At 42.4% G+C, this 14,669-nt stretch overlaps 1 protein-coding gene across 1 annotated transcript in view; it reads right to left on the bottom strand.

Moving 5' to 3' along the window:
- FAM227A (family with sequence similarity 227, member A) overlaps window positions 1-14,669 on the bottom strand; it is a 103,480-nt gene that overhangs the window by 82,246 nt on the left and 6,565 nt on the right. Inside the window, exons 4-6 of the mRNA XM_006865266.1 lie at window positions 14,227-14,303; window positions 8,839-8,985; window positions 6,006-6,107 (exon numbers count right to left, since the gene is read on the bottom strand). Of these exons, the coding sequence (XP_006865328.1) occupies window positions 6,006-6,107; window positions 8,839-8,985; window positions 14,227-14,303 (326 nt within the window). The remainder of the gene's footprint in view (window positions 1-6,005; window positions 6,108-8,838; window positions 8,986-14,226; window positions 14,304-14,669) is intronic.

The raw sequence follows: 14,669 nt of genomic DNA, 5'->3' as shown, positions 1-14,669 counted from the left end.
TAAGTGCATAGTGAATGATTTAAAATCAGGAAAGGTGTGTGCCAGGGTTGTGTGTGCCATACTTATTCAATCTGTATGCTGAGCAGGTAATCCAAGAAGTTGGGTTATATTAAGAAGAATGTGGCATCAGGATTAGAGGAAGGTTCATTAGCAACCTGCAATATGCAGATAACATAACTGTGCATGCTGGATGCAAAGAAGACTTGAACACTTACTGATGAAGATCAAAGACCACAGTCTTCAGTAGGGAATGAACTTCAATGTACAGAAAACAATCATCCTCACACCTGGACCAATAAATAACATCATGATAATTGGAGAAAAGATTGAAGCTGTCAAAGACTTCATTTTGCTTGGATCTACAATCAAAATTCATGGAAGTAGAAGCCAAGAAATCAAATGATGTATTGCACTAGGCAAATCTTTAGAGCAAAGATGTCAGTTTTAGGACTAAGGTGCGTCTGACCCAAGCCATGGTTTTTTCAAATGCCTCAGGTGCATGCGAAAGTTGGACAATGAATAAGGAAGACCAGAGAAGCACTGATTCCTTTGAGTTCCGGTGTTGGAGAAGACTATTAAAAGTACCATGGACTTGCAGAAGAACAAACTAAGTTGTGTTGGATAAAGCACCGTCAGAAATCTCCTTAGAAACCTGGATGGCGAGATTTTGTCTCTCATACTCTGGACATTTTATAACTAGGGACCATTCCCTGGAAAAGGCCATCATGCTTTGTCAAATGGAGGGTCAGTGAAAAAGAGGAAAGCCCCCAAGGAGATGAACTGGCACAGTAGCAGCAACAATGGGCTCAAATGTAACAACAATTGTGAGCTCCTAAAAAACAACAACAATGTGACCTTGGACAAGTTACTTAACTCCTGTGTGTGTTTTTCCATCTGAAAAATGGAATCTACTTCACCGGGGTGGTGACACATTGAATGTATTCATATTCTAAATTGTTGTTGTTAAGTGCCATCGAGTCGGTTCTGACCAACAGTGACCCTGTATAGGGTTTTCAAGGAGCAACTGGTGAGCTTGAGCCACCGACCTTGTGGTTCAAAGAGACTTTGCAGTCCAGCACATTGACCCACAGCGCCACACCAGGACTCCATATTCTAAGTACTTGGAATATAATTTGGTACCGTTGTTAAGTGCTGTTAAGTCAGTTCTGACTCCTGTCAACCCTGTATAGGGTTTCCTAGGAGCAGCTGGTGGGTTTGAACTGCTGACTTTGTGGTTCACAGTCCAGTACTGAAACTCCAGTGCCACACCAGAACTAGAAGTGTGCTATATGGGCTTAGCTGCTACCCCCTACTACTTCCACCCTAATCCAAGCCATCAGCATTTCTGCCCTGGACTGAAATGTTTTTGTTAGGTGCCATCAAGTCGGCACCGACTCATAATGACCCTCTGCCCAACAGAACGAAACACTTCCTGGTCCTGTGCCAACCTCACAATCGTTGCTACATTTGAGCCCATTGCTGCTGCCACTGTGCCAATCCATCTTGTTGGGGTCTTCTTTTTCTCTGACCCTCTACTTTACCAAACATGATATCCATCTCCAGGAACTGGTTCCTCCTGACAAAATGTCCAAAGTATGAGAAATGACCGATTATTCTGGCTTCTAAGGAGCATTCTGGTCGTACTTCTTCCAACACAGATTGGTTTGTTCTTTTGGCAGGCCATGGTATTCTCAACATTCTTTTCCAACACCATAGCTCAAATGCATCAGTGGACCACAAAAGTTCATTCCTTATTGTCCTCTCTGCCTTTCCTGGTGCCCAGAGCAGCTGTCAGAGCCATCTCCTTAAAATGGTTAGCAGATATTTCCCTTCTAGGAAAAATACCTGTAATGGCTTCTCATACTACGAGGTGCAGAAAGCAGCTTTGGCCTTTGTTCTGGTTAATGAGTGACTAGACCAACAGGGACCACCTGGTGCCCAATGGTGCCTAGCCTCTGGAGACATGATGTCATCTATCACAGCCATGAGAGGAAGCCAATAAGAACCCTGAACCCTAAAGCTCAGATGAAATTCCTGGCTGAGAGCTTCCTTGTTGGGGATAGCTTCCTGGTTGGCAAGAATTTCTGTTCTCAAGAAGGCCATGCATCCTTGGGGACATGGAAGCTTCCACACTGAGAACCCTCCCAGAGCTTGCCCCGATGCTATTCCTTTTGGCTCTGGTCATAAGTATGATAGGCTGTTTGGAGTCGATTCTGACTCATAGTGAGCCTTCCTATGGGGCAGAGGACAACTAACCCATAGGGTTTCTAAGGCAATCATTTTTATGAAAGCTGACGGCCACCCTTTTCTTCTATGGAGTGGCTAGTGCGTTCAAAACCCCAACCTTTTGATCAGCAGCCAAGGGTTTTACCCACTGCAGCTACTCCCTGCAGCTTCGGTGAGTTGTTTCCATGGATTACTGAACCCACAGAGGTAGCATGTCAGAAAGTATGTGTGTCGTGTGGCTGCCTGAACTTGCACCTGGCTTCCTGAAGGGGTAGTGAGAAACCAGCCCCAAACCTATGGCAAGTGTCACATGGACTCCCCAGACGCATGGCTGGCATCTGCCGATGTGGCAGTCTGAAGGACTGTGGCCTCTTGTGATCTTTGACATTGCTATGGCTGGTAAGGATCAAAGAGAAAGAGCGCCATGGAAACGGCTGGTGATAAGGTCGGAGAAGTGGAGTGTGAGGGCAGATCAATCCACTCCACATTTTGGGCATTGAATTCATACCGTTCCTTATTATGTAATTGGTGATGAGGATGGCATTTGCCTCTTACTTAGCACACATACTTAAAATAAAACCCAAACTCTCCACCATGGCCATATCTGCCCACCTGTCTGCCTCACCTTCCACTCCCCTCTCCACCCACCCTGCCAGACCTCAGGGAGATGGTGTTCCTTGACATGCTCCATGAAAAAGCTAAGCTTCTTCCCGCCTCAAGACCTTGACTCTGGTATCCTTTACTTGGAATGCTCACCCCAAAGATTCTCACAGGGCTGGACCCTTCTGTTCAGGTCCCCCTGTTCAGAGCTGCAAAGAGACCATTCACTGACTACCTCACTAAACTGCAACTAACTCAAGTTCTAAGCAATTTATTTAGCTATTTACTCATTAGCTCTGTGAGAGCAAGGACTTTGGGAGGTCCAATCACAGCTGGCTTCCAGGCATTTAATAAACTTCTATGCTAAGCCCTACGTCTGCAATAATTCCCGTCATGCTCATGTTCTTTCAGTGAGTTGAGATAAATGCATCCAAACGATTGATGCTAAGGACCTAGGTGTTATTATTATTATGCGCAACACTGCCTGGTCCGGCACCAATCTCACAATTGTTTCTACGCTTGTGCCCATTGCTGCTGACACGGTGCCAATCCATCTAGTTGGGGGCCTTTCTCTTTTTCTCTGACCCTCTGCTTTACCCAACAAGATGATATCCTTCTCCAGGGACTGGTCCCTCCTGACAATATGTCTGAAATATGATGCCCTTCCCCAGGGACTGATCCTTCGTGATAATAAGTACAAAGTATATATTTCTAATACATAGTTGACAAATATGTTATATGTAAGACAATTAAAAGAAAAAATTTTAAACCAAGAGTATAAAAAATATAAATTCCAATTTTATGTTTGCATGCAATAAACACTTGTCATTTTACAAAAAAATTTAACAAAAGTAAATATCTATACCAGGAAAGGAAATTTTAAAAAGGGTTGTAGCAAGTATATATCCAGCCCTGGTATGGCACTGAGGGTTAATGCACTCACTGGACTGCAAATTCGGTTTAATCACAAAGTCAAGCTCACCAACCACTTCTCAGAAACCCTATACAGAGTTGCTATGAGTTGGAACTGACTCAATGGCACTTAACAACAACAAATATATATAGATAGATAGATAGATAGATAGATAGATAGATAGATAGATAGATAGATAGATAGAGAGAGAGAGAGCTCTGGTAGAGTAGTGGTTACAAATCGGGCTGTGAACCACAAGGTCAGCAGTTCGAAACTACCAGCTGTTCCACGGGAGAAAGATGAGGCTTTCTGCTCCCGTAAAGATTTACAGCCTCAGAAACCCTGTACAGGGTCGCTATAAGTTGGAACTGATTCCATGGCACTTAACAACAACAATACATATATATTCCAGAACACTTAATTGTGCTCATGAGGAATCTGTACATGGACCAAGAGACAGTTGTTCGAACAGAACATGGGAACACTGAATAGTTTAAAATTAAGAAAGGAGTGTGACAGGGTTGTATTCTTTCATCATACTTACTCAACCTGTATGCTGAGCAAATAATCTGAGAAGCTGGGTTATATGAAGAAAAAATATGCATCAGGATTGGAGGAAGACTCATTAATAACCTGTGATATGCAGATGATACAACTTTGCTTGCTGAAAGTGAAGAGGACTTAAAACATTTACTGATGAAGATTAAAGAGCACAGCCTTCGATATGGATTGCATCTCAATATAAAGAAAACAAAAATCCTCACCACTGGACCAATAAACAACATTCTTATCAATGGAGAAAAGATTGAAGTTGTCAAAGACTTCATTCTTATAGGATCAACTATCAACACTCATGGAAGCAGCAGTCAAGAGATCAGACTACGTATTGCATTAGGCAAATCTGCTGCACACGACCTTTTTAAAGTGTTAAAGAGCAAAGATGTCAGCTTGAAGACTAAGGTGCACCTGACCCAAGCCATGGTATTTTCAATAACCTCATATGCATGTGAAAGCTGGACAGTGAATAAGGAAGACCATAGAAGAATTGATGTTTTTGAGTTATGGTGTTGGAGAAGAATATTGAAAGTGCCATGGGCTTCCAAAAGCACCAACAGATCTGTGTTGGAAGAAGTGCAGCCAGAGTGCTCCTTGGAGGCCATGATGGCCAAACTTCGTCTCTTATACTTCGGACATATTGTCAGGAGGGACCGGTCGCTGGAGAATGATATCATGCTTGGTAGGGTGGAGGGTCAGAGTAAAGGAGGAAGACCCCAGCAAGATGGATTGGCCAAGTGGCAGCATCAATGGACTCAAGCGTGGCAACGATAGTGAGGTTGGTCCAGGATCGGGCAGTGTTTCGTTCTGCTGCGCATAAGGGCGCTATGAGTCAGTACCGACTCAATGGCACCTAACAACATATATCGTTTTTAGGTTGACAGAAAATAGTAGCTTTATAAAATCTCTTCCGAAAGTACCATTTGGGAACCATATGCTGAGAAAGTATGAAATTATAATCCAATTCTTGTCATGCTCAGTAAAGCGAAAGCAAGGCAGATGGATTCTAAAAGATCTAAATCTGAAGGTAAGTGGTTCCCAGCTGAGGCAGAAAGTTCTTCACTGAGGGAGGAAAAGGCTGAGTTACCGTGAGGAAGTGTGCAGGAGAGGCTGGATGTCAGCCCAGGACTGCAGAGTTCTACAAAATGGGTCTACCTGGATTCCAAGCAGCCCGCCATCACCCGGACCTTCCGTCCAGGGCAGCTCAGTGAGGTCGCTGTGGAGGTTTTCATGAGAGAACCTGAGCTAGGCACCAGGGGTAGAAATAGTCCCTTATCCTCAGAAAGCTCATGGTCTAGGGGGCTGTTTGAACAATCATTACAGTCGCAGATGCAGAGTGCAGGGAGTAACACATTCGAGGGACCAGAGAATGGTGAGGATGATGGCCGGGGAGGGTTCCCCATGCCCCACTGGGGGCTGAGAGGTTCTGACATCTGGCCTGAGTGCTAGCAGTGAATAAGATGTGGATGACAGGATGTTCCAGGCAAAGGGACAGTGCATGCAGCTGAGACCAGGAGGACACGGGACATTGCAAGAGAAGCAAGAGATTGTGTAGTAACTAAAGCACAGGATGGGGGTGAGGATGGGAGAGGAGTAAGAGGGGAGGCTGTGGGGGCTCTCCATGTTATCAAAGGTTTGTAGCCCATGTTACAGAGAATGGAATTTGTTCTATAGAGCCAGAGCTTAAGTAAAGAAAAGAAAATTCAATTACCTGGTACCTTTCATGGAAGATCCACCAAAAGCTATCCAGCAACATGGCTCGTGGGTAGGGAGAAGAGAGAAACTTCTCTAATTCTTTATCTATACAGAAAGACTTACAAAGAAACAAAATTCAAATTACTGTTGTTATTGTTAATGTTTTGAAATTCCCCTGGAGCCCCAGTCAAACTCATAATCATCTTCACTCAAAACTGGTCTTTCTGCGCCCCATGACTTGGTTACGCATACCACCTTCCTGCTTGCCATCTTTGGAGTGAAGATATTGTGCAATATAGTTTTTTTTTAAAAAAACAAACAAAAAGCCTAACTTTTTACATAAGTTCATTTAGCCCCTACAATACTTGAATGAGACATGCATTAATATTTCCATTTCACAGATGAGAACACTGAGGACCAACAAGGTAAAGTCACTTCCCTAAAGTAATACAACCCAGGGCCAGGATCAGGAGCCATAACTTCTAAGGAGCATTCTGGCTTCTCCCAAGACAGATGCGTTTGTTGTTCTGACATATTCAGTTTTCTTCACCAACACCTAATTCGATGGCATTAATTCTTCAGTCTTTCTTATCCATTGTCCAATTTTCAACATGCATAGCAAGTGAAATGAATCAGCGAAGTTGAGATGAGTGTGGGATTAAGAAGAAAAAATAGACATTGGACAAGACTTTCAAGTTAGCTGACAGCAGCATGACTTTCAAGTAAATGGACTCTACATGAGATGGAAAGAGCTGGCGAGAGTGGAATTTGTTGGATGGGTTTTAAGGTCCTCCAGAGATGGATTCTGTGAGTCCTTGGAATAATATTCAGGGTAAGAAATGAGATACCCAACGGTGAAGGGCAGGAAGATGCTGGTTGTTACTGTTGTAGTTAGGTGCTGTTGAGTCCGTTTTGACTCACACTGACCCCATGCACAGCAGAACGAAACAATGTCCGATCTGAGCCAACCTCACTACCGCTGCCACACTTGATGCCATCAATGATGCCACCTGGCTGATCCATCTCGTTGGGGGTCTTCATCACTTTCTCTGACCCTCCATCTTACCCAGCATGATATCCTTCTCTAGCGACTGTTCCCTCCTGACAATATGTCCAAAGTATGAGAGACGAAGTTTAGCCATCTTGGCCTCCAAGAGGCGGCACCTCTTCCAAAACAGATCTATTGGTTCTTTTGGCAGTCCATGGCACTTTTAGTATTCTCCTCCAACACCACAATTCAAAGGCATCAATTCTTCTACGATCTTCCTTATTCTTGTCTGAGAGCAGAGGACTGAATCATGCCTTCTTAGTTGCCTTCTTAGAGACGGAGCCCAGAGGAGGCATCTAACTTCTCCCTAGGGCATCAGGGAAGGTTTTAAGAATGAAAATAATTGAATGAAAAAAAGAAAATTTGAGAAGATCTCCGGGAGGTGAAAAAGCCTGGACTGGAGGTTGTGACACCACACAATGCATTGTTGTTAGGTACCTTCCAGTCAGTTCCCACTTTCCACGACCCCAGGCACAACAGAACCAAACACTCCCCCATCCTGTACCATCCTCACAATTACTCCTCTGTCTGAGCCCATTGGTGCAGCCACTGTGTCAATTTAAGGGTCTTTCTCTTTTTCATTGACCCTCTACTTTACCAAGCATGATATTCTTCTCCAGAAACTCGTCCCTCCTGATAACATGTCTGAAGTATGTGAGATGAAATCTCACCATCCACCCTTCTACAGAGCATTCTGGCTTTACTTCTTCTAGAAGCGCATTTGCTTATTCTTCTGGCAGTTCAATATTCTTCGCCAACACCATAATTCAAAGGCATCAGAATTGTTCTCCAGTCTTTCTTATTCACTGTCTAGCTTTTGTGTACATATGAGATACGACACATTTAGGCGTATACAAAGGGTTTCAATGTAGTTGAAGCTCTGGGTGTGGTGGTGACAGTCCAGGCAGGACTGTACCTGGACCTGGGTACAGGGACCAAGAGATGTTCTGAAACTAGACAAGGGAGATGGGCAACTGACACTGATGGATTTTCAACATGGTGAGATTGGAGTTCTAGAAAGATCTTTGGTGGCAGTATAGAAGATCCATTAAAGGGGAGCAAGGCTGCAAGGCAGACGATAAACGAGCAGCAAGTGCAACGATCTATGCAAGACACTGTGGAGTCTGAACTTGACAACGGCAGTGAATGGAGGAGAAAATACAGTAACAACAGCAACTAAATCTTACTGTGGTGGCTTTCAAGTTGCTATGGCACTGAAAGCTACGACACTGATATCTCAAATACCAGAGGGTCATCCATGGTAGACAAGTTTCATTGGCGCTTCCAGACTAAGACAGACTAGAAGAAAAGGCCTGGTGATCTTTCTAAAAATTAGCCAGTGACACCCAATGGAATATCGTTCACCACAGTGCTGGAAGATGAGTCCTCCAGGGTAGAAGGCAATCAGAATACACAGTGGTGGCAACAGTGGGCTCAAACACAGCAACAACAGCCAGGATGGCACAGGACTGGGCAACGTCTCATCAGAATCAACTCAACGGCACCACCAACAGGATACTCAACCAAAAGAGCGTGAAGACCTTTGCTCGGGTAGAAAATATACAGGTTTGGGAATGAACCTAGGCTCGGGTTCTAATTTCAACTAGGTCACTTACAAGCTGTGGACCAAAAGCAAGTGATTCAGTTGTTCTGAATCTCAGTTTCCTCCAGTGTAAAATGGGGTTGGAGGCATCTGCCCCAGGTTGTTGTAAAGCTGGGGTGGGGGTGGGGGCAGGGAGCCTAGCCCATGGCTGGTACCTTTGGGTAAATCATAGGTCAGCTGTCCCTTCTCTTTCCTTACCTTGCCACTGAGGGGGTTCTTCTCAGTCCGGACCACATTGCTCACTATGTCACAGAATTTCACCCCATTTGGAAGTTCATTTGGCCTAGACTTGTTAAATTCAGGATACTGGTACAGTTCCACTAGCAGATTTTTATCTGCTGTTTTCTAAAGGAAGCAAAGGAGAAGAATCTAAACAATGGGCTCCATCGTGTGGACCACCGGAAACAATAAAGTATCTTCCCCTTCTTATTATGAAGACGACATAACAACCTTACAAGGTTACAGGTTCAAGCCCACCCAGAGCCTCCACAGGAGAAAGACCTGAGGATCTGTTCTCGTAAAGATTGTTGTTGTTGTCAAAACAACAATATCTTGACTCTATGTGCAACAGAACAAAATACTGCCTGTTCCTGTGCAATCCTCACAATCGCTGCTGCCTGGATCCATTTTCTTTCAGACACTGTGTCAATCCATCTTGTAGAGGGTCTTCCTCTTCTTCACTCACCCTCTACTTTTTCCAACATGATGTCCTTCTCCAGGGATTGGTCCCTCCTGATAACATGTCTAAAGTATATGAGATGTATAGACTTGCCATGCTCCCTTCTGAGGAGCATCTGACTGTATTTCTTCTAGGACAGATTTCTTCATTCTTCTAGCAGTCCATTACATACTCACTATTCTGCGCTCACACTATAACTCAAAGGCATCAATTCTCCTTTGGTCTTCTTTATTCATTGTCCAGCTTTTGCATGATTGTGAAGGGGTTGAAAATACAATGGCTTGGATCAAACACGTCTTAGTCCTCAAAGTGACATCTTTATTTCCTAAAACTTTCAAGAGGTGTATTGTAGCAGATTTACCTAATATAATACAAGGATTTCTTTCTGTGTGTGTGAAAAAATTCCATGCCCTTTTTTTTTTTTCTGTTGTGGAATTTACTTTAACCAACTTTTAGAAAAGACAAATATATCATTTTTTGACATAATCTCCTTGCTTTTCAATACACTTTCCTTTATTCAAAAATGCTTTAGGCTGAGCTGCAAGCCACAAATTCACTGCTGTCTTCACTTCTTCACCAGAGATGAATCCTCGTCCTCAAAGAGCTGATTTCAGGCAAACTACAATGATTTATTGACTGCTGATTTCATGGGTGTTGAGTGTGGCTCCAAGTAAAATGGAATCCTTGATGACTTCAATCTCCGCCCCATTTTTCACCGTTACTTACTGGCCTAGTTGTGAGGATTTTTGTTTTCTTTATGTTAAAGTGTAATCCACATAGAAGTCTGTAGTCTTTGATCTTCATTACTAGGTGCTTCAAATCCTCTTCACTTTCAACAAGCAAGGATGTGTCATCTGCATGTCACAGGTTGTTAACGAGTCTTTGTCCTGTCCTGATGCCCCATTCTTCTTCATGCAGTCCAGCTTCTTGGATTATTTGTTCAGCATATCGACTGAATAAATCTGGTAAAAAGATACAACCCTGTCACACACCTTTCCTGATTTTAAACCACATAGTATCCACTTGTTCTGTTCAGACTAATGCCTCTTGGTCTATATATAAGTTATTCATAACACAATTAAGTGTTCAGGAGTTTCCATTCTTTCAATGCAATCCATAATTAATTGTGATCCATACCATCCAATGCCTTTGCATAGTAAGTGAAACACAGGTAAACAAACATCTTTCTGGTATTCTCTGCTTTCAGCCAAGATCCATCTAATATTAGCAATGCTAGCTCTTGTTCTATCTCCTCTTCTGAATTCTGCTAGAATTTCTGGCAGTTCCCCATCAACGTATTCCTTCAACCATTTTAATCATATTAAGCAAATTTTAATTTGTATGTGATATTAATGAGATTGAATAGATAGAATTTTATGAGACCAATGAACTATTCAACAGAAATACCTTTTTTCAACACATAAATGATACCTATATACCTGTACCTTGCCAGAGAAATACACAGGAATCAAATCAACTATATCTGTTGAAAGAGACAATTGTTCAATAAGCTGTATTTCATTGGCTCACCTTTCTTTGGAAGGAACATGAATCTGGACCTTTTCCAGTCAGCTGGCCAAGTAGTTATCTTCAAAATTTCTTGGCATAGATGAGTGAGTGTGTCCAGGATTGCATTCATTTGTTGAAACATTTCCATGGGTATTCTGTCAATTCCTGGAGCCTTGTTTTCACGAAGGCCTTCAGTATAGCTTGGATTTCATTCAATAACATCAGTTTTTGAACATGTGCTACTTCCTGAAATGGCTGTCAACCAATGTATCTGCATCATACAATATTTTGCCCATAGACTCCTTCAAGTTGTAGAACTTGATGTTTGAGTTTTTCTTCAGTTCTTTCAACTTTTGGAAATACTGTTTTTGGTATTATACGTCTCCATTGTGTCTTTGGAAATAATGTTTTTCCTTTCTAACTCCAAGTCTCTGTACATTTCATTCTAATACTATTCTATGTCTTCTAGAGCTGTCCTTTGACATCTTCTGCTCAACTCTTTTATTTCATCGTTTCTTTCATTTACTTTAGCAACTGTACATTCAAAAGCAAGTTTCAGAGTCTCCTCTGACATCCATTTTGTACTTTCCTTTCTTCCTTGTCTTTTTAATGACCCTTTGCTTTCTTCATGTATGTTTTTGATGTCATTCCATAACTTGTCTGGTATTCAGTTATAAGTGCTCAATCTATCAAATCTATTCTTGAGATGGTCTCTAAATCCAGGTGTGATACACTCATGGACTTGTTTTAATTTAATTTTCTCCAGCTTCTACCTGAAATTGCATATGAATAATTGATGATCTGCTCCCCAGTTAGGCCCTGGCCTTGTTCTGGCTGATGATATTGCACATCTCCATTGTCTCTTTCAATAGATACAGTTGATTTGATTCCTGTGTATTCCTCTGGCAAGGTACAGGTGTATAGGTGCCATTTATGTTGTTGAAAAAAGGCATTTCCGGTGAATAGTTCCTTGGTCTTGCAAATTTCTATCATGTGATCTCTGTAAAGATTATAGTCTAGCAAATCCTATGGGGCAGTTCTACTCTGTTTCATTGAGTTGCTATGAGTCAGACAGAATTGATTGGACAGCATCTAACAACAACACAACATTTAGAACACCAGGGAACAATTATGGTCCTGGAGCCTTTGACCAAACATCTGTTTCCATTATTTCTACAGTGAAACCTGTAAGAGCCAGAACTCAATGGGATTGCATTGTATTTCCAGATCTCGTAAGTTCTGGGGGGCGTGCAGTGGCTCCATATGATGAGAAATGGACAGCGAACCACTAAGTCCACTGTTCAAGCCTGCCAGCCTCTCTGCGGGAGAAAGATGAGGCTCTCTGTTCTTGCAATGATTTAAAGCCTCAGAAACCCTATAAAGGATCGCTATGAGTCAGAATGGGCTCAACGGCACTTAACAAAAAGCAAAACATAAATTTTCTGCCTTTGGCAGAGTGCAGTCTTACCACTCTTCTGTTACTCTCTAGTAGAGAAAATATTTTCGTTTTCCGTCAACGGCAGGTTTCTGCCTTACCTGGATTCCAGCATTCACAGGTTTTTCTATTTTCCCTGTTAGTCTTTGAACAGATACAAACCCACAGATGCAACTTTAATCACTGTATATACTTTCATGTTCTGCTTAATGCACTTAATTTTTAACGTTTCATGTACCTACACTGTCATCAGAATTATCATTAAAAATTACATCATATCCTGTAAAGAAGATGGGCTGTATAATTTAACTAACTACCTGCTTACTGATAAAGCCACTGTAGTTTCTTTCGATTGATATTACTATCATTAATAATTTGTATCATATAGTTGTTGTTTTTTCTCCTTTTAGATGATTTACTTAGCATAAATTTCTCAAAATGGTATCACTGGATCAAGAGTTAATCAAGTTTATGGTTCTTGATGAATGTCATTAAATTGATTTTGGTGCTGACTTGTTAAGTGCTATCAAGTCAATTCTGACTCATAGAGACACTGTGTACAGTTTCCGAGGAGCAGCTGGTGGGTTTGAGCTACCGACCTATGGTTTGAAGTCCAATCCTGATCCGACAGTGCTACACACAAGGAGTCCTACATTGACTTTAGAATTTTAAAAAGTATCACTATACTTTAAACCAAACAATAGATAAGGTTAATCAGTAACGAATTTGGGCATTGTATTCTTTTAAAGAACTATATGGAATCAAATAAATAACAGCAACTGAAAAGGTTAGATAGGAAGCCTAGGGCACAGTGAGTTTGCATTAATGGTGGACGAATAATTTGCATAAGGAGCGTGAGAAAGGTTGGCTGCACAATCTGAAGAATGCTACCAATGTCACCGAATTGTACACATAGACATCGCTAAGCTGGTAAATGTTTGGTTGTGTGTATTTTAAACCACAAAACGTAAAATTAACTTATTTACAACTAAATGATTTCATTTAAATATGACTACTACAAATGTAAAAATACAGAAAAGTGGAAAGAGGAAACCAATTACTATCAGCCCAAAGTAGCCACAGTAGATGTTTTTAAGTACGGCGTTACTGTCTAGTCAGATCAGCTATCGCAGTGGAAGAGCAATTTCCAGTGACCAACTGGGTGGGCTCTGAATCAGACCACCTGGATTCAGATGCTGTTCCACCACTGACTAGCTGCACCACCTTGAGCAGGGCACGCAAAGGTCTTCAGCCACCCTCAGGAGACGAGTATGACAGTTTCAAGACAGAATCTCAATCATTAGGCTTTACGTAGTTTGGGGATTTCCTAGCTTAAAAGGAGAAAAAAGAATGACTACGATATATTGTTTCATATTCTCTAGCATTTAAAACTTTGAATACATATGACCTGGTGACAGTTTCTTTTCCCTTTAAATGGACAGCAAGCGTGTTGTTGTAATACAGTGCCGTCAAGTCGGTTCTGGTTCATAGTGACTCTGTATAGGGTTTCTGAGAAGTGGCCAGTAGGTTTGTTGTGATTAGCAGTCCAGTACTTAATCCACAGCACCATGTCAGGAGCCCAGGGGTGGCTGGGAAGTGAGTCAGCCTGCTGTAGGAGAAAGCCAAGCCATGGAGGCAGAGGACCAGGGCAGGAAGGCAGGCTCTGCCATCAGTGAGCTGCGTGGCAACTTATTGTTCCAAAAGGGAAATGCCTTCTGAGTTCTTAAAATCAGCAGGCAAATGACGTCTGAAACACACCCCATTCCGAGGCAGGGCCCATGATGGCCGGCCGTAGATACTGTGAGAAATCCTGGAGTTATTAAAGTGTTTGAAGACCCTCTCAGAAGGGAACTGTACGATGCCCCTGCACAGTCTCCCGCCAAGTATTTCATCCCCAGTAATAATATCTACTTTCTGCCCAGCAGAAACCAATCCGAAACTGATCCAGGAATAAATCTCTTACTCTCTTTAAAACGGAAGATTTGGCGTTCTCCTGTTCTGAACAGCTGCAGGACTTTATTTGATTCTTGAGGGGCTTGTCTGCGGAAGAATGAAGAACGAGAAGTAGTATGTGAGTGCCCATGGGGTCTGTCCATGACTGTGTGTAATTGTAACTAGAGCTTTCCATTAGGCCTGGGGGTGGGGGGGCAGAAGACCCTCACACTACTCATTTCACTAGCTCCTCACTACATTACTGACCTATGAAGGTTCAGTAATTATCAGATTACACTACACCGTTTGATCCAGAGAAGTAGCAAGGAGGAGCAGACACAACCTGGGCTTTGGATTCAGAACTGGGTTGGAACCTGCCCCAGACATGCTGTGTGACTTCAGGCGACTTATCCCACCCCACCCTCAATACCTGCTTCCTCATCTACAAAATATAGTCAGTGGGGGGGGAAAAAA

This window comes from Chrysochloris asiatica, unplaced genomic scaffold (assembly GCF_000296735.1).
Source record: "Chrysochloris asiatica unplaced genomic scaffold, ChrAsi1.0 scaffold00076, whole genome shotgun sequence".
Taxonomy (NCBI): domain Eukaryota; kingdom Metazoa; phylum Chordata; class Mammalia; order Afrosoricida; family Chrysochloridae; genus Chrysochloris; species Chrysochloris asiatica.
The sequence above is the reverse complement of the archived record's forward strand: the minus strand, read 5'-3'. Positions and strand labels throughout refer to the sequence as shown.